This window comes from Perissodus microlepis, chromosome 17, assembly GCF_051167445.1.
Source record: "Perissodus microlepis isolate ML-2025 ecotype Zambia chromosome 17, ASM5116744v1, whole genome shotgun sequence".
NCBI classification, from domain to species: domain Eukaryota; kingdom Metazoa; phylum Chordata; class Actinopteri; order Cichliformes; family Cichlidae; genus Perissodus; species Perissodus microlepis.
In genome coordinates, this window is record NC_140477.1 from 19,653,327 (window position 1) to 19,672,591 (window position 19,265).

Here is a 19,265-nt window from a genome sequence, read left to right on the forward strand (position 1 = left end):
TGTGAAAAGCTAAGGACCCTCCATGAGTAGCGGTAGCGTAATAGAGCTACCTTTAACAGCAATAACTTGAAGCAGTGGTTTTCTGTGTGACTTTATGAGTTTATCACATCATAGCTCCCCCTTTCAGCATTGCTTTAGTTCATTAATATTTGTGGGCATTTGTTATTCGCAGCTTTCTTAACATCAGCATCACCGTGCTGACAGCTGGTATGAGGCATTTGTGCTAATATGTTGCGTTTAGTTTTCTCCCAGCATTGTGCTGTCCATTATGGCCAAACTTTTCCACATTTTGAGAGAAGCCACTTTCTTCTGGCAAGCCTTCCAAACAAGCCATACTTGTTGAGTCTTTTTCTAATTTTAACTAATGATCTGTAATGTTTAACATCTGAGGCCTGTAGAGTCTGAGAGGGAGCTAAGAAAACGACAAAACCTACAAAAGATTCGCAGCACCCGATGGTGCTTATCCTCATAATTTCTGTGAAAGCAGTAAGGGTGTACTTTTCTCACAAGTCCTTGAAACTTTCTTTATAACAGGGGTACAAACAGAACAAATCTTCAACCTATAGTAACTAACTCAAGAAAGACAGGACACAAGCAATTTAACTGAGGAAGTTGTGTAGCTAAAAAGTAACCCCTCCCAAAAAGAGTTAAACAAAAGTTAAACCCAGTCTTGTCAGCGCCTAATTAATACCAGCGCCATGCAGTAATGTGCCACACTTCAAACTATGTTTATATTCATCTGATTTCCTTTGTTGAATATGTTTTGGGGGGGAAGTAATTGCTGCCCTGATTGTGTTCATTGGCAACATTTGCTCCAATCAAGGATGTGTGACATCTTTATACTGCAAACAAATCACAGGAAGGAGGTTAGACTAGGGAGTGAAACACATCGCTGTAAGCTCCTGTTTCGTGTGTCTTAAGGTTAAATGCCCCTCCTGACTTAGATGCTATAAGAAGGTTGGGGTTTTAATTAAGTATTACAGTTAAGGCCTTTTTAGAAATAGTTAATTTTGGGATTATCAAACCAGCAAAGGTGATTATGGAGCAAGAAGATGATGGCGCAATAACAGTTTGAGCTTCCTAAACATGTGTTTCTACTCTAAGCTGTTATCTTTTTCTGTTTTTCAGGTCTGTAATTTTTTTCATTAAGTATTAAGTCTTTGGAGAGTTAGGTCTGCAGTCAAGTTCAGGTCACGTCTGCAGCCCTGCCTGTATCTGATTTTAATTAATTATGTGCTTCAGATAGCGCTGCTGTAATCTCGTAAAGTCGCACATACAATCAGAAACTCTGATCTGCAAATTGAAAAGGTGTCAAACGTTGCTCTTTGCTTCAGTATTTTAATTTGAACGTCAGAATCCTTTTGAGGTGACGTGAGTTTCTGGTGGAAAGGAGTTGAGCTCATATTCCTTTGATCAGAAGACTCTGTATGTTAAACCCCGGCAAACAATCTTCTGAGACCAGACAGATAAATCTGTTGCATCTTAATTGGGAAATTTGGTGCTATCGCCTCCGTTGCAGCCCCTAGTTTGTGATTTGAACCTGATAAGACAATTGGATTTTAGCTTTAAAAGAAGGAAAAACTTTCTTCTCGAGATTTTACATACTTAAAAAGAAGAAAGCGTCCCAGGTGACTTCGTCCAGGGGCTTCTCTGGTCCGATAGTTTCGCTAAGATCAAAAAGTTTGAAATTAAAACTTCAGCAGCAAAATTTAAATCAGTTGAGGTCAGCACAGAGTAATGAGGAGCTGATGTTTGAACAGTGCCAATGAATAGCAATTATCACCGCAACTCTCACACACAAAAACTCACATGTATATGCACAGAGAGTCAGACACGTCACGGACTTAGGCTAATCAGATGGGCACAAACACAAATTCAGCTGAATGGCAGAGTTTCTGCTGGTGTTACTGGGATGTAACAAACACCTCACAGCTGTATGGGACCAGTAAGGTGCAGCTTCAGAGACCTGCCAAGGGTGCCTACAAAAGCACACAGGGCCCAATCTACAGCAGAGAGTAGTAAATGGGTAATTATGGAATATAAATGGTAACATGGTTAACACACACATGACTTACAGGTGAAAGTTTCCCTCTTTGAAACCCGGACTTTAAGGGTCACAAGCTGGTGTTCTCTCAGAACAGGTACCAAACCTGGATAAATGGGAGGGCTGCATCTGGTGTAAAATTTGTGCCAAGTCAAATCCTGTGTGGCAACACTTTGGTAAATGAAGGAACAGCTGAAAGTGCCTTTAGTGGTATATAAAAGCATGGATAAATGAAAGGGTGAAGTCCATGATACCCTGAGGCTATAGCAGCATCCCAAAGAGGTCAAAAAGCACTGTTTGAAGCCACGAGTTTGTCACCTGAACACAAACTGGCAGTAGATAGATGTTTATGAAGACTGACATGAGAGTGAGAGTGACGTGCTCCATCTAGGTGGGATAATATGATAACATCAGCTCTTTACAGTTTGGCAGGGAAAACGATTTGAAATACAACTCTGGGCTTAACAGGAAGACAATGAAGAGAAGCTAATATGGGAGAAATAGGCTCTCTCTTTTCCTGTTTGCAGTCCTGCTGCAGTGTTTTGGATACACTGAAGGCTTTTCATGGAGCTTTAAGAACAACCTGATAATAAGGAATTACAAGCTTAGAATGTGTCTTGATGCATTCTCAATCATCCAGGTAAGGAAATCCCCAAAAAGTTGATTCTGTTCATCTGGACGTAGCGATTTCTGTGGGGAAAAACATTTAGTCACTAATCCAAGAGACTTCATCAATGTCAGTCTCTCTCAGACCATATTAATGCTGGAGGTCATCCAGAATGAGTCCCTGTTATAAGTTTCTGAGGATTTCATGACCAAATATAGAAAAACCTGGATTTCAAAGTATGAAATTACAGTTCAAGGTCTTTAAGTCTTTGAGACACTATAAGAGAGAGGTGTGGCACTTAAAGAATCCTGAGTTGAACTCTTCCATGGAGTTGAGTATCCAGCCAAGTGTAATTAATGGCCCTGACCAGATCCTGGTCGCAAGGGCAGCAGCGGTCTCCTCCACCACTTCATTTGTGGAGGCTATACTGAAATTTTAAAGCAAGCAAAGAGACTTCATCCCTCCAGAGTCTCCTTCCTGGCTCTGCCCTGGTTGGACTTCCTTTCCTTTGGATGAAGCTCATTTCAGCCTCTTGCATCCACCATCTTACTCTTTCAGTAGCTACCCGTAGCTCATAGCCTTAGGTGGGATTAGGAACGCAGATCCAGAAGTAATCAGCGACTGCAGACGCTGCCCTCCTGTGGGCTCACCACGCGCAGCAGGAGCTGTAGGGCTCTGGTGCTTTGCAGATCAGAGGGGCAGCCACGGGTGGTCTCCGGGTTACCAAACTGTTGCTGTGTTGTGCATGTTTTTCTTAGTTGTTGAGCAGCAGTGCATCTCTGAACTGGATTATCTATACCATCATATTAATCTGTCTGCTCAATGTGTTCAATGTCGATTAGCCAAACTAACAAAAATAAATATTACGACTGGGTTTGTTTGTTTGTTTTTAATAAAACAGGTGAATGTCCAGGTGTAATAAAAATATGACAACAATATTACAATGTCATGTATAACTTTATAAAAATGCATTGCCACCATTTCCTAGAGGAGAAATTTAAAAAGATATAAGACTTAGGTCTTGGTGTTAGTTCTGCAAGCGCTGCTGTTAATAATACAGTAAATTCATCAGGTCAGTCCTCTGCGTGATGATGCCTGAAACTGCCTCAAACCTTTGCACAGTGCATGCATACTGCGGCTCCTATCTTAATTACTCTGTCACACCCCGTCTTATTCTGTAATTCATACTCGTACACAGAAAGCACACTCCCTTTTCTCTGTCTAGCAGTGGCTCACACCTCTCGTGTTTCTTTATCTCCCCGCAGCCAGTTGAGGTGTGAGGTGAAATATAATTACTTCTCTGCTTTCATTTTCCTTCTCGGGTTCATCTCTAACTCTCCTCTCTCTTTCTCCCTTATTGTGCCTCATAACTCCTTTAATTTGTGCACTCTGTCTCCAGGTGGACATCAGCATACCTGCTCTCCCCGCACTGAGGCCGTCTGATGACTTGCAGTGCGTTTTTGGCTCTTTCTTTACTGGAGCCGTGAAACATGGCAGGCAGGTTACTTGTTCGCTGCCCGACCCTGTGGAAATCCCAGCCACTCCTGACCAGCAGGGTATGTGAACAGATGAAGGATGCACAGATAGTTTGTTTTCAGTATATGGACTTTGGATTGGATTGGATTGGAGTGGACTGTCACTCAATTACACATCATAAAAACACATATAAGCATAAACTAGAATCCACAATCATGTTAATATCCTAAAAGAACCCGTTGAGAATGTGGAAAAGCTAAGGTATTACCTTGGTTAGAAAGTGGTATGTGTAAAGTGAACAGACACACTGATATCTGCTAATTAGTGCTAAGTTTGAGTTATTGCATCATTTACTCAAGCTATCCAAAGCTGGATCATGATCCAGGTCCACAAACATGGAACATGCTCTCCAACTCCTCCTGTTATTTAATTAGATTTGGGAATATTCATTCATATTTTGAGCTGGACTGTTATCTTTATTCTCCGGTTTGATGTATTTTTCTTATTGTTTTTCTTTTTTATTTGGCTCGTCTTAAATCCTAATAGCACACTGTGTATCTCCTTTTCTATTACCTACTGTTTGTTTACATCTCATACTCATGCATTTTAATGACTTTGAACTGCCTTGTTGATGAAAGGTGCTGTGTAAATGTATTTGGCTTCCTCTCAGCGAGACTGGAGCTACCTCAACCTAACTATTTTAAAATCCTATTGTATTTTTACTCAGGTGTACAATAAGTTCTGTCTGTTTTTATATTAAAAAGAGGGTAACTGTGTAACTGTTATCAGCTGTGTGCTCCAGGAGCAAGAAAGTGAGCTGTATTTTAAAAAACCTTTAAATATAAAATGTAGGTGTTGCAGTTTGCCCTTTTAAAAGACATTGCCTCCTAACATTGACCCTTATTTTGTGCCACGTATTAGTGGTAACCTGGTTAAGGTTATTAGGCCATTTATTAATGTAGTATAACAGAAATAAATGGAGAAATAATTAACAGAAAAAAAGTATATTAACAGTAAAGCCAATGTTTTTACATTTTGTATCAAAATACAGCAAATTGGTGAATACAGTGCTAGTGTAATTTTTTTTATTGCACACTCTTGAAATGTGAAGAATATAAAGATATAAATATTAGCATATGCTACTCTCACGTGTGTATAATAAAATAACATCTGATATATAAACTGATAAACAAAGGAGCTGGAATTTTATTACTGTTGACCAAAGTTAGCCATATCCTGCCTCCTCCCTCCTTAAGCTTTGCAGTCTTGATGCTAAGCTAAGTTAGCCGGCTGTTAGTGGTTGCATCATGGAAACTTACTTTGTTTGACTCTCGGTAAATTGCTCCTTTAACAGTTAATAGGAAAAACAACACCAACAAAACCTTGATTTTAATGCGTGTGCGTGTGTGTTTGTGTGTGTATAGACTTTGTGTCAGTTCCCATGAGGATTGTGGTGAATTCAATCGAGGTGACGTCAGGAAAGTATGACTTCTACAACTGTGCTGCCACCGTCAGGAAGAACCAAAATACACCGTAAGATGGATAATGTAACCTCCCCTCCCCCATATATACGTGTGTGTATACCGAAAAAGTATACACGCATGTATAAATCCCCAATCACACGTCCGCTTTACATACTTAAAGCAGATGTGTGATGGCACGCACTTCTCGTTGTTTTCAGGTGTATAGCGTGTGTGACCAGTAAGTGGGGCTGTCAGTGGGACGCTCAGACTCACAGCTGCAGTGACGACGACCATAATGTGAATGGAGATTACATAATCAAACCCCAACAGGTAATAAAATAATAATCTGCAGCTTTTTTGCCTTTTAGAACTGCTTTAATTCTTCAAGCACAGATTAATGAAGGAGCTAGAAACACTCCTCAGAGAGAGTTTGAGGTGATCTGAGTTTTGTGACATGGTACATAGAAGCAGCCTTTAGTAGATGGTATGCACATGTCCGTCCATCTGAAGGGACAGACAGGGTAGGTTGTGGTGTTTAGATGATGCTTAGTTGGTAATAAAGGGGCCCAAAGTGTACCAAGCAAATACTATCACACCACCTGCAGCCTGAACAGTTAATACAAGCCAGGATGGAGCAGTGCTCTCGTGTTACCCTGCTGTCTGACTTGAGATCGATAAGACCAGGCAACGTTTTCCCAGACTTCTGTTGTACAATTTTGGTGAGCATGTGCAAACTGTAGCCTCAGTTTCTTGTTCTTAGCTAACAGATTGGAAAGCAGCGTGGTCTTCTGCAGCTGCAGGCCATCTTCTTCATGGTTCAATGTGTTGTGCATTCAGAGATGCTCTTCTGCATACCTTGGTTGTAACAAGTGGTCAGTTGAGCACTTTTGCCTTTCCTATCAGCATGAGGCAGTCTGGCCATTCTCCTCAACATGGACTTTTCCTCTTAAAGAGGAAAAGCCGCTCACTGGATATTTTCTCTTTTTTGGATCATTCTCTGTAAACTCTAGAGGTGGTTATGTGGGAAAATCCCAGCAGGTGTACTCAGTTTTACCACTATAATTAGCTAATAGGATATTTGCTCTAACTTGCATATGAAGTCTACCTAGTAATGGGGACGAAAGAGTATGGAGTGGCCGAAGCTCATCATTAAAATCAAATATTAACAAGGAAATTGAATGTTTTCTCTGTTTATATTGATGAGTTATTAAGTGTCTGAAGTGTTTCACAGTGAGCTATGATGATTTGATTCGAGGATGGATAATTCACAGCGTTGCCTGAAGTGTTTTGTTTCCCCATGAGTACTTACATTGTATTTGAAGGTGTGAACTGTGCTGTTAGCTGTTGAGCTTAATATTTCTGCTCCTGCTTCTCTTTCTGTGATGTAGTCCGACAGTTGTCCTCAGTTTGAGTCTCCGGAGCCGGCGTTGATCCCTGTGGGCTACCAGATCCCCATCAGCTTCCAGGGAAGAAACCTGGACAGCTACATGGTGAGATCAGTCAGAGCTGCTGACTTACTGCTTCATAAACATCCAAATATTGTCGTCAACATCATCTGTGTGATCATTTCTCTCAATTGTGTGTGTGCGTGTGTGTCTCTCCAGGACCGGACATTTTTGATCGGGACTGAGTTGATGAAACACAGCGAGCAGGAGGTGGCAAAGGAGGAGGAGACATCAAAGTTCAGATTCAGAGGATATAAGGTCAGTATAACGAGGATGAAGAGGGGACAACTTTGTTAAAATTTGGGATAAAGATTAAATACTTTGAGCCCAAAAAAGACAAATATTCTGGTTTCAGTGCAGATTTTCATACTTAAAGCAGACCTGTTAACTCATGTTCATGTTAAACAAGACCAAGGTTTTCAGTTCAGTTCAATTCAGTTTTATTTAAATAGTGCCATATTACAGCACTCATCTCCTCTGAGTGCTTTGTATTGTAAGATGAAGACCCTTAGCATATCTTAGCACATATAATAATAATAATAATGAGAAATCTCCAACAACCGGACGACCCCCTGAGCGCAAGCACTTGGTGATAGTGGGAAGGAGAAACTCCCTTTTAACAGGAGGATGCCTCCAGTAGAACCAGGCTCAGGGAATGGCAGTCATCGTGACAAGTTGGGGGTCATAATGAGGTCAGTGTATGTGCAAGTAATCTCTGTGATCCAATCACAGACTTCAGACCGCTCCATCCAATGTGGTCATCTCAGACACACAGCTGTGAATGTAAGCACACAAAGTCATCTAATTAGAGTAAATGTGACGTTACAGGTTGTCAGTGTTTTCATCAGGGTTTCTTAATCACTGAAACTACCAGTTGAAGGCGAATTGAAGGTTTGTGACATGTCACCTCTTATCCCGAAGACTTCTTCAGTTCTAAAAGGTTACCAGATGTTGAACCCCTAGTCAGGCTGTCACCTCAGAGGAGGTCCTGAGACTCATTGACCCACCCTGTCCTCATTTGAGTCTGAGCATCTGAATCTCAAGGGGTGTCAAGGTGGCTGATAGTTGGTGTAATAGGCCATTACGGTTCTCTGATGGTCGGTCCACGTCGACGTAGATGGCCTCTTTTACTCATGAAGACTGCTCTTGGGTGGAAAGTGAAACATCTGAAAGAAGACTTGGATGAACATGCACAGACACTGATCTGTCTTTAAGCCGTAATACGAGCTGGTTTGATCCTCTGAACACTAAGGACAGGTGCCTCAGGGCTTCCTTTATTTACCTCCTTTAGAAGAGGATACACTGAAGGATCCTCCCTGAAAGAAAAGGAGAAGATGGTATCCCACGATTCAAAGGAACGCTCCATCAGGAGGTCAGCATGACTGAACAGAGATCATCACTGAATGACTGCTGCTAATATGCAGATATGCTAAGATTAGTTAATCATACAGCAGTGCTACTTTTGGAGTGGAGTGAATGTTGCAGTGTAACTCGGCTTGCACTGACGCTGTCCTCGTTTTGGCGTGCTGTATTTCCAGCTTTCAGGATTATCTTTAATTAAATTTGACTTCAGAGATGCGGAAAGCTTTAATAAAGGAAGAGTTAAAGTGGATCAAGAGAACATGTTGAGCGGAGAGCAGGGTGAACAGCATTTCTTAATGCAGCCATGTCATTTCACCCTCGTGACTGCAAAGCTCTGTTCTGTTTTTAACCTTAGTTGACATAGTGATATTTTCCACCCGCTTGTCTATATTTATAACATTTACAGCACAAAACATTACGGCAGCAACACTCAGCATCATTTCCTGAAGAAATGTGACTAGAAAAAGACAGAAGGTCAGCAACAAGGTGCATTTTTTAGAAATATAAATCACATAAATTCACACAGGTAGAGTCCCTGAATAAAAATGTAGAACTGGAAATAATCCTGGGTGCAGACATTTGACAGGACCTCTGTCAGGCTGTGCTGGATTCTTCAGATCTGCTAGTTTTTTAGGCCTGCCACTGTCCTCCACTTGTCCACTCTCCTCAGATGTTTTTTTTTTTTTAAGGACACACACCAGGCTGAGAAATTTTCGCCTAATAGTTTTGACAGGCTGCATGAGTTGGGTGAATTTTTAATGCTTGAGTGATTGACAGGTCACTGCAAAAAGGCTTAACAAACCAAAATATTCCTCTGAAAATGGTCAAGTACAAGGACCGGATTAATAATGAGTAAAAAAACAGCCAATGTCTAAATGACCCTTAGAAAGCATGGGGAACTATTGGACCACTTCAAAACATTCCAAGAAAGGTCTGACTTCTTACAAGTCGAAGGTCGTAGGTTAAGACTTTTGCACAGTGCTGTACATAATCCAAATACTTAGTAAAGTCTCTGCTATGAAACCACTGAAAGCCTTTAAAAAGGGCACGGGAATAAAAGCTAAAAAGGAGTGCTGAACAGGAAAGAATCAGCTGACAAGATAAAAACAGAAAGCAGTCTCTGAATGTGAACAGTAATGCTGCTTTTTCTGTGTCTTTGCTAACGTACACAAATTAAAACCCACTTAAAAAAAACCCCACTCTGATTCTTGTGCTGCGTCCATTAGCAGCCTCCAGAAAGAATGAAATCTCTCTCCGCTTCTCGGCTTTCTGTTTGTTTTCAAGCTCGCCGTTGCTGCCGAAAGCTATAGAAAAATCAGGGAGTGCATCATTAATGATAATTAGACAATTAGTGTATCGTTAGCAGTTAATTTGTGAGTAAATGAACATGATTGGGAGTCAGAAAGTGTTTCGAGCGCAGCTCTAAGTTTAGTTCATTGCTTCTGAAATCTTGTGCTTGTGTTTAGTTTTATGTGTTTCGTCAGCTGTTTTCATTTTTTTTGAGCACACATTGATTGTGCTGTCAAACTGATGTGTGCAATGGCGCCCCCTTATGGACTATAGAGATGGATAATTATTTTCCCTGATTCACTGAACCGCAGGTGTGTGCGTGTGTGTTTCTTTCAGTGACGTTTTGCTCGCATCCCTCTCGTACACCCCCCCCCGTTTTTCCTCTTTTCTGCCTCCATTGATCCTTGCCTCACGCTGAGTCCAAGTCTGCCAATATGCAGTTAAAGAGTGTGTGTGTCTGTGTGGGGGTGTGCTTTCATGTTTGTGTGTGTCACTGCAGGTTTTCCTCTCATTACCTCTGGTATTTGTCTCTACATGATACTTTTTTTTTTCTCTTTTAGTTTTTTCCCCACTTTTTTTTTTTCACATATCCTGAAGAAAACTTGTCTTGATTTATGGCTACAGTGGTGTGTGTGTGTGTGTGTGTGTGTGTGTGTGTGTGTGTGTGTGTGTGTGTGTGTTTGCGTTTGCTTTTGCTTTTGCTTTTTTCATTGTGTGTGCTGACCTTCACAGTTGGATAGAGGCGAGGTAATTTAGTGTGGAGTTCCAAAATAGGGAGGAAGGTTTTGTTGTTCTGTGTTAATGCAGACCTGAGGGGAAGTGTGCGTGTGTCTAATTGTGTTACTCGTGTTGTGGGGACATGCATTTTTTTTAAAAAAAAAGGAGAGCATTAGGGGGATTCACATCAGCACACACCTTGTAAAGGTGTCGGGCTCCAGTCACTCATGCTGTAGTCTTTCATTTAATCTCTGTTCCCTGAGTTTAACATGTAGGCAGCACCGTCTTCCTGGTGTTATAAGTAACCTGATCAAACCGCATTGAGGACAAACTCTGGGAACTGCCTGACAGTTTGTCATTTAAGGACTTGTAGGCGTCACGTAAATATAAAACTCCTGTACTAAAGTGTTCTGCATGGTAGAGGAAGTGGAAGCTCCAGGAGATGATGCAATGGACATAACATTGGATAACAGTGTCACACTGCTTTTTGCATAATCTCAGTGGGGAATTTTGATAAGTGATGAAGGAAGCACTTACTGTGCAATACAAAAGTGTTCCTTTGTACGTGAGTTTTTCATTTTAAATGTCAGCAAAATGTCTTTAAAATGTCTCTTAAATCAGACGCTTGCCAGTTAGTGCTGTGCTGTGTTTCCTATGTTATTAAAGCAGATGTGGAATCAGACTATATCAGAGATGGATGTAGCTGCCAGGCCTGAAAAATGAAACAACTGGACAGTATCTTGAGCCTGCATTCTTTCTAACAGCCAGCAGGAGGCGACTGCTCTGCTCTTTGGTTGTATGGCAGTGTGAGAGAAAAGAACTGAATATCTTGGACCCCAATAAACATCATGTGTCATTGTGTTTATTTCATAAATTATTATCCATATATTTTGAATAAAACAGGAAACAGGGCACAGTGCTGTGCAGAAGTCTTGGGCACCCGTCATTTCTTTATATTGTTATTTCAAGGAGCCAGTTTTTCTTGATTTTTTTTTTTTTTTTTTTTTTTAAGTTGTCTCAAGCATTAGTTTTCCAGGCTTTTTGAAGGGTGTTGGCTGCTTTTTCACTCATTTTTAGTCCAGTAATTGTACCTGCTGCTAGTAGCAATCATTTCTTCCTATTTCTTTAGTTGAATTCATGAAAAATGCCAAAGATAACAGTTTGTTAGATATATATTTATATTTCTGCACCAACTTCCCAAAGAACTGGTGAAGCAGAAGCTTTCTACATCAGATGAATCGTATCTGAAAGACATGTTCTTTAGAAACTGGTGAAAAAAAACCATGCAGTCCTGACGGGGCCTGAGAGAAACATCTGGACCTTCAGATGATCCATATACTGTTCATTGAAGCCTCATCAGAATGGTCTCAGTGGAAGAGCGGTTGTAGATGTGAAACAAGGAGAAAAGGCTGAGGTGTGCCAGATCACACAAAAAATAATCAACAGAAATTTTATATTTTTTGTTAGAGGGTCAGGAGAGAGGCACAACAGTGAGCTTCTTCAGTAAAACACAGTGGCGGTTCTGTTGTGGTTTGGGGCTTTATTTTAGCCAGTGGTGTTGGGGATCTTGTCAAAATTGATGGTATTATGAACACAGAAAAGCACCATCAGATTTTAATCCACCATCTGGAAAACATCTGAGTGGCAACAGCTTCGTTTTTCAACATACCGATGATCCCAAACACACTGCTGATGCAGAGAAAGCTTACCTGGGTAGCTAACACACAGTGGAACACTATGAGTCGTGGCTTGGCCTCAACATTATTGAAGCTGTGTGTGTGTGTGTGTGTGTGTCTGTTTGTGTCTGTGTGTGTGATCATCCTGATAAAAAACAGAACAAAAGGCAGAAACAACCAAAGAAGAGCTTTGAATGTCCTTCAGGAAGCCTGTTGAACTATTCCTGAAGACTATTTAAAAAAAATTGCAGAAAGCCGCCTGACAGAGTTCAGACTGTGCTGCAGAATAAAGGTGGTCACACCAAATATTGACTATTAAACTTGTTAGAATTGTGCAAACTCTGTTTTATTTGCATGTTTCAATAAATCGCTCCACCCGTGTCCCATTTTTCTAGCAACATGTAAAGAAATGAAGGGTGGCTCGGGACTTCTGCACAGTACTGTACTGTGTATATTTTAGGGTTTGGCTAGCTTGTAATTGACAAGCTGCGAATGTATGAGCCAGGTTCAAAATCAAAGAGGGTAACAACCAAAACGCAGAACTACTGGCTTCGAAACTCTCCACAAACCAAATGTAGAATGTCGGCGTGTTATCCAAGTCCATCCTTTATATATTCAGTCCATGAGGTAGTTGTATTAGGTTAAAGCTGCAGTGTATGTCCTTCCAAGACACAACCACCACAACGCCACTGGGACTTTAGATTCTCTTAATATAAGTCATTAATTTTTTTTAGTTAAAACTATGATTACGGTTTGGATAAGATGGGCAGTGGTTTTGGTCTCCAGAAACATATTTTTTAGTTAATGAAATGTCCTCTGAAGTGATGGAAACATGGCTGTGTGTCTGTGTGTGCAGTTTGAATACGACGAGCAGCAGGAGGTGAACGTATCCTTCCACATCAAGGACAGAGACACTGACAGGAAGATTGACAGCACCCTGACAGGTTGGTATTTCACCAACACAGACACTTCACAATCGCACATAAATCAGGATAAAGTGTGAAAGTGCAGTTATCACGCTGTTTTTAGTGTCACCTTTGCTCATTTCAAATTCACTTCCAGCTGCATTATGATAATTAGCCTCACCCTCTCTTCTCCATTTTCTTCTTCATCTTGCTCTCCTCTTCTTGCCGCCATCTCCCCAACAGTCGTACTGTATAGCTGCTCAGTGGGAAGAGAGGACTGCAGCCTGTGTAAACATGCCGACTCCAAGTACCAGTGTGTTTGGTGCGCTGCCTCACACAGCTGCGTTTACCGGGAACTCTGCCGTTCACCACAGCCAGCGCAGTGCCCCAACCCAGAAATCACTGATGTGAGTCATAAAAACACAAAGCCACGACCTCTGACATGTCGGTAGGAAACACTGTTGGAACTTCTTTATGGACAGGATTGGTTCTATGTTTGGGAGCCTGATGGGTTTGAATGAGTGAAATGTATGTGCGGTAACTTTTACCCTCTGTAAGACTATGGCAGTGAGATTCATCTAACCTTTCATCCATTTTCGTCTGTTTATCCGATGTGGAAGCAGGTTGCAGCAGGATAAACAGGATCGTTTACTTCAGATGTTTTCACCTCACCCAGCTTCTTTTTATGTGAAAAGCCTGCAACCATACTCTGAGGCTCCTCCAGATATCTGAGCTCTCGAAAAGTCCAGACACCCAACAGATGAAGCTAGTTTCTGCCATTTGTATCCGCAATTTCCCTCTTCTGGTCCACTTCTCGCTAAACTCCTTTGCTTTGGGCACCAACTCTCCCCCAACTCTGCAATCGTATCGTCCACACAAAAATCTGAAACATGATTCTCAAACAGATCTTCCTCACATTGACATCCTGTTCATATGTTTAAAAAAAAAAAAAAAAAAAAAAAGGATAACCCACTGGACTCCAATAACCATCAATCCAAACAGTCAAAAAATACATAAATGAATAAAACACACAGCCTGGATAGAACATCTTTAAGACCATGTGGACTAATTCACAGCCAGGCATTTTATTCCTACTGCTTTTATTTTACTTCTCATTTAATGTAGCCCCATTTTCTGATTAACTTTCTTCGTTTATGATCATGAATGGGCTCCTTGGGCTTTCCCGTGATCTTAAGGTGGATGAGTACTTAGGGGGATGTTGGATGGATGATTTCTTGTTGTCTGTGCCAATGTTTTTTGGGTAAAGCACTACATTTTTCTGTTCATCATTCAGCAAAATCACAGGTAAAATGTTCTAATAAGAGAGCTTTATCATGTTCAGATATCCCAGTTTTGGGTGAGAATCCCTGGGACTGAGTAAAAGATCTGCACAAAGAATGTCTTATTCTTCAGTTTCACACAAATATAACAACCACAAAGACTTGAACAAAAACTGCAGCATGTTCCATTTATAATCTGCACTGAACCAGAGAGTGGCCTCACAGCATTTCAGAGATTAAACCGCAGAGCTGTGATGTGGCTGTGTCATTTAACAGAAGCAGAAATCCAGGAGAAGATCTGTGAGTAGCACCTTTAATAGAGCCAGTATTGCATTTTCCCTTCTCATCGTAACAGAAGACGAGAAAACCTACTGACATAAATCACACCGTCGTTCATGTGAAGTTGTCCTTTGTAGAAAAGAGTGCAGTGGGAAAACTGCAACCAGTTCTGAAATGTGCTGCGGCTGCAGAAAAAAAACATACATAGAAAGCAATCATATGGATGACAGAGGACAAGAATGATTTTACATGGATCTGTTTGATTTTTGTCACTTTGCACAACCTGATTTGCTCACCAACATATTTTTGTGAGTGCTCTTTCTTGGCCAGCATCCAAGTTTTTGGTGCAAAGCCTAAAAGTTTCTCACTTTTAACCTGATGGCCATCATCATCATCTTTAAAGAAATGGAGTGTTACGTTATCAGCTAACCCTGGCTCGCCTAGTTAGCAAGCTGGATCCACAGACTATATTTGTGCAACACAGAGAAGCAAACACCTGCTAATTAGTATTAAATAAGACACTAAAGCTGGAAGTAAAGATTAATTAATTGGCAGCATTCAACTTCACTCCACGATCATTATGTCGACTCCAATCACTTGAATTAATTGAGGCCATTCAAGTTAGCCACACTATTAATAATACACATTTTTATCTTTACTGCAGTTTAAATGGGTGAGATGCATTACAGTCACACTAAAGTAGCACAACCAGAATTATGAAGTTGCCACCTCGTTGCCTTTGAAATAGTTGCTTCAAAGATGGGGATCGGGTCTGCGGCCACTCAGATTCAGCTCAAAGCAGCTTTGCCACATCAAGATGGCGATAAAACAGCAATCAGACAGTCGGTCTGCTCTCAGTTTGCTGTTGAATGAGGCCAATCTGGCAATCACATGCAGTCTGTTTGGGTTAATACACCCATTAACTGTGATAAATTGGCCAAAACTTCAAATCTTTTTTTAGCTACACAGATAGAAATTCTACTTACATTAAGTACCAGTTTAACTGGAAAATAGGCGCTTGGCAGGATTGCTTTTATTTAGGAGGAATAACCAATACCTAGTTGGCATCCAGCTGAGTCGAATCCCTTTTTGCAAAGGGTTGATTGCCAGCACATTGCAATCAATCTGCGTGGTTTAGAAATTAGACAGCAATTCTTTGCAACCTTTCACCAATCTGTTTGAGAGAGATGGCAGTCGGTCATCTTCCTAAACCACAGGTGTCTAACCCGAAGCCTCAAGGGCCGGTGTCCTGTTTTAGATATCAACCTGGGTCAACACCCCTGAATCAAGTGATTAGTTCATTGCCAGGCCTCTGGAGAACTTCAAGACATGTTGCAAAGGTAATTTAGTAATTTAAATGAGCAGTGTTGGATCAAGGACACATCTAAAACCTGCAGGACACCGACCCTTTAGGCCTGGAGTTGGACACCCCCGTCCTAATTTATTAAACTGAATTTTGTTTGGTTTTTTTGTTCATTTTGTTCAGTATCAAACACATTTTGTTCTTCAGGATTTTTCCTTTTAGTTGTACATCAAAGAAAACAAAGCAAGAATCCACGAACCCTCACCTACATCCGTGTGGACGGTCTTAGAAATCCACATCTTTCCACAAATTCATCTCTTCTCTTTTTGTCACTGAGCTAATTTTTTTTCCTTCCCATATTGCATTCGCTGTTTGTCTCCTCCTTGGTTGCACTGCTTCAGTATGTTTCCTATTTTCTCTGGAACATCAGTCATTTGTTTCAGGCCCCGTCTTGATTGCCTCTGGGCTGCGGCTGATTATGCCAGAAGAAGTTAGTTATTTCCGCAGCAGACTTTGCTGAGGACAACAGGGAGGTGAATATATACAAGATGAATTTGATCTTATACGTCGTGCAGTCACGTCAAATTGAAGATGAGATGGCCCAAATTGAAGCAGATATGCGGAGCCTTTATTTCAGAAGATGTGTTTTCACAGGCTGTACTTCAACATCTTTATGAATATTTATACATTATTGTCATAACATTGGAAGCAGAAATATTTACAGTTTGTTTTTTTATCTTTCTTTATATTTTTTCCCATTTTCAGATTTTTCCCTTTAATTCATAAAGTCGTAGTACAGAGAGAAAAACCCCAAAAAGCACAGAATTATACAAATATTTTCTTTATTAAATCTGAAATATTTGAAAAAAATATTGTTTTTAAATATTGCAAAGCATCTAGTGCATTTAATGGAATATTTGTTTTAGAAAATGGACGTATTCATTGGTCGGTAGGTCACTTATCATTAAAATAAAAGCAGCACGGCGCTGTTTTCACCTTTACACTGTGCTACACTCTAATTAGCATTCAAGTTCACCTGAAGCATCCCTGAAGCCTTCATTTGTTGGGCACTTTGGCCAAGCAGAAACTGGTGTGCTGTGAGTGGCGCATGCATCATTCTGTGATTTGGGGAATGCTTTGCATCTTCATTATCACTCGGTACCGTTTGCTTAATTGTAGGAAGCCAAAATTGTTAATATTTGATTGTTGTGCAGTATTCTGTAAGGACCTTTCAAACCTGTTTCTACCCAGAGCTTGTGTGACTGATTGACAGAAAAATTAACTCTGGTATTATTGCAGGTTTTGGAATTTCAGCTCTCCTGCTATGATCTGTGATATCAAACAGTCTTTTCTTTCCTTCTCCAGATCAGCCCTCGGTACGGCCCTCTGAATGGCCGGATCTCAGTGACCATCAAAGGCTCCAACATGGGAATAAAGAAGGAAGACATCAAAAAGATCACAGTGGCCGGAGTGGACTGCATTCACCAGGAGGACAGATACTCTGTCTCGACCAGGTAATCTAACAGGAGCGACGGCCTCGTTAACATGCAGATAGAAGCACATCTGTTGCTTTTACACATTAAGCTGAAGCTCTTTCACATGCACCTGTGGCAGTGTGCTGACATGAATTATTAGTTAAAGATAAAAATCTATAGAAAGGTGGAAGCTTAGTAGTTCTGCACGTCATTTTGGTTTTTTGGTTGATTGTACCAGGCACTGCCCCGCAGGTGAAGGCTTTGATCTATTAGCCTGACCCAAAACTTGATTACTTACATACTTGCAAGTAATCTCCATATGTAATATACAATTAAGGGGTTGATTCAAGAGGGGCACTGACCGCGGCCTCTGTTGTTCTCTGTCGGCAGCGTGGTGTGTGAGATCGGCCCGGCGAAGCGAAACCCACCACAGGACCTCCCGTTTGAAAGGACCAACAGCGGACCAGTGGAGATAACAGTTGAAGGAGAACGATCTGGGACATCTCAGGTCTATTTTACCTACCGGGTACGTCAAGACCTTCCTCTAACACACGGTCAGGAAACGCATGAAAGTACCAGGTGCTCATCAGCACTTTCAAAATAAGAGTGTGGGGTTTGTCTACTAGTAAGGTAATTATGGGTAATCGTGGGTATGGATAAAAAGAAATAGGTCAGTAGATAGACGCCTGACCTTGCTTGTATTATTCACACGCCAGCAGACTAAAGCGAAAGATGTTTCTGTAGCTTGTTTCAGGCTTTTCCATCTGCTGATAATTTAAGACAGTGACGATTAACAAAGGTCAGTAATAAACCGATAAATCCCCCTGAAAACACCAGAGGCTCCTTTACATACAGCTCAGGCTTCATAGCATAATGAACATCAGAACCCACATATGTTAACAGCTAACATGTGTCTTATCCGTACACTAGTTTGCTATTAGAAATGCTGTAGAAATGTCTCCTGATCTTCTGTCTTAAAGCATCTTAGTTCAACTTCAGGAAGCTTAAAAAAAACTGTTCAGTCTGGTGTAGTTAAACCTGCAGACACTGCGTGCAAACCTTCTCAAAGTCTCTGAGGCAACACCGAACATTGTTTGACACAAGTTCTTCAAACCCCGGAGATCAAATCCCAGAAACATTAAAAGGTTTCTAACAAAGTAAAAGCATGCGGCCCTTCTCTGGTGCGATGCAGGGAAACCGTCTCCCTAAAGAAGCAGCAGTGCGTGAAAATACTCCTCGCATACAAATTCACCACCGCCGCACCAAACTCCATTCAGTTTCCAGTCATCCGCCCACCCTCGCATAGCACAAGAGGAGAAACAAACATGATCAAAATAAATGTGCTTCACCTGCTGTTCTGTTTTGTTTCTTGAACTCAGCTCAGTTGCTTAATTTGAATATCGCTGTTCACATTCATATTTCTTGTTTGTTTCTATTGAACTGACAAAAAGCTAATTAAAGCAAACTGCTGAGACCAAAATGACTAATTTAGTTCATCAGCAGTGCGTCACTGCCTTTAAATGCTACGACTCAGCTCAGGGTTGAAACTTCAGATTACTGCATTGCTGATTTGTCTCAGTGTCTACGCAGAAATATGAAACTAATAAACATGCTGGCCACGATGTTGGGCTTTTCATCAACAAGAACACATCGTGTTTCAAAAATATTCAAAATCCAAATGTTTTCACTCCTTTTAGCTTCTCAAATGTGATGAATTTCGGAGTGTTAGAGGTGAAATTGGATAACATTATGATTACAAGGAGCATTTTGAGTATTTTACAGATTTTTTTGAACAGGTAGGTCGATTAATGAAAAGTCACAAATCACAAAAAACACACATGTGCAGTTACCCTCAGAAGAAAAACACAAAAACTGCCGAAATACGCGTTGCTGAATCATGAAAACAAAGAATACTTCCACAACTGATCGCTGTATTTATATAC

The 19,265-nt window shown here is 40.9% G+C and overlaps 1 protein-coding gene across 1 annotated transcript in view; it reads left to right on the top strand.

Annotated features, from left to right (window-relative positions):
• The window catches only part of plxnb2a.1 (plexin b2a, tandem duplicate 1), a 222,397-nt gene that overhangs the window by 169,646 nt on the left and 33,486 nt on the right, over positions 1-19,265 (top strand). Inside the window, exons 12-20 of the mRNA XM_084910354.1 lie at positions 4,051-4,207; positions 5,552-5,660; positions 5,809-5,920; positions 6,979-7,080; positions 7,195-7,293; positions 12,937-13,024; positions 13,229-13,392; positions 17,213-17,361; positions 17,713-17,848. Coding sequence (XP_084766480.1) covers positions 4,051-4,207; positions 5,552-5,660; positions 5,809-5,920; positions 6,979-7,080; positions 7,195-7,293; positions 12,937-13,024; positions 13,229-13,392; positions 17,213-17,361; positions 17,713-17,848 — 1,116 coding nt within the window. The remainder of the gene's footprint in view (positions 1-4,050; positions 4,208-5,551; positions 5,661-5,808; positions 5,921-6,978; positions 7,081-7,194; positions 7,294-12,936; positions 13,025-13,228; positions 13,393-17,212; positions 17,362-17,712; positions 17,849-19,265) is intronic.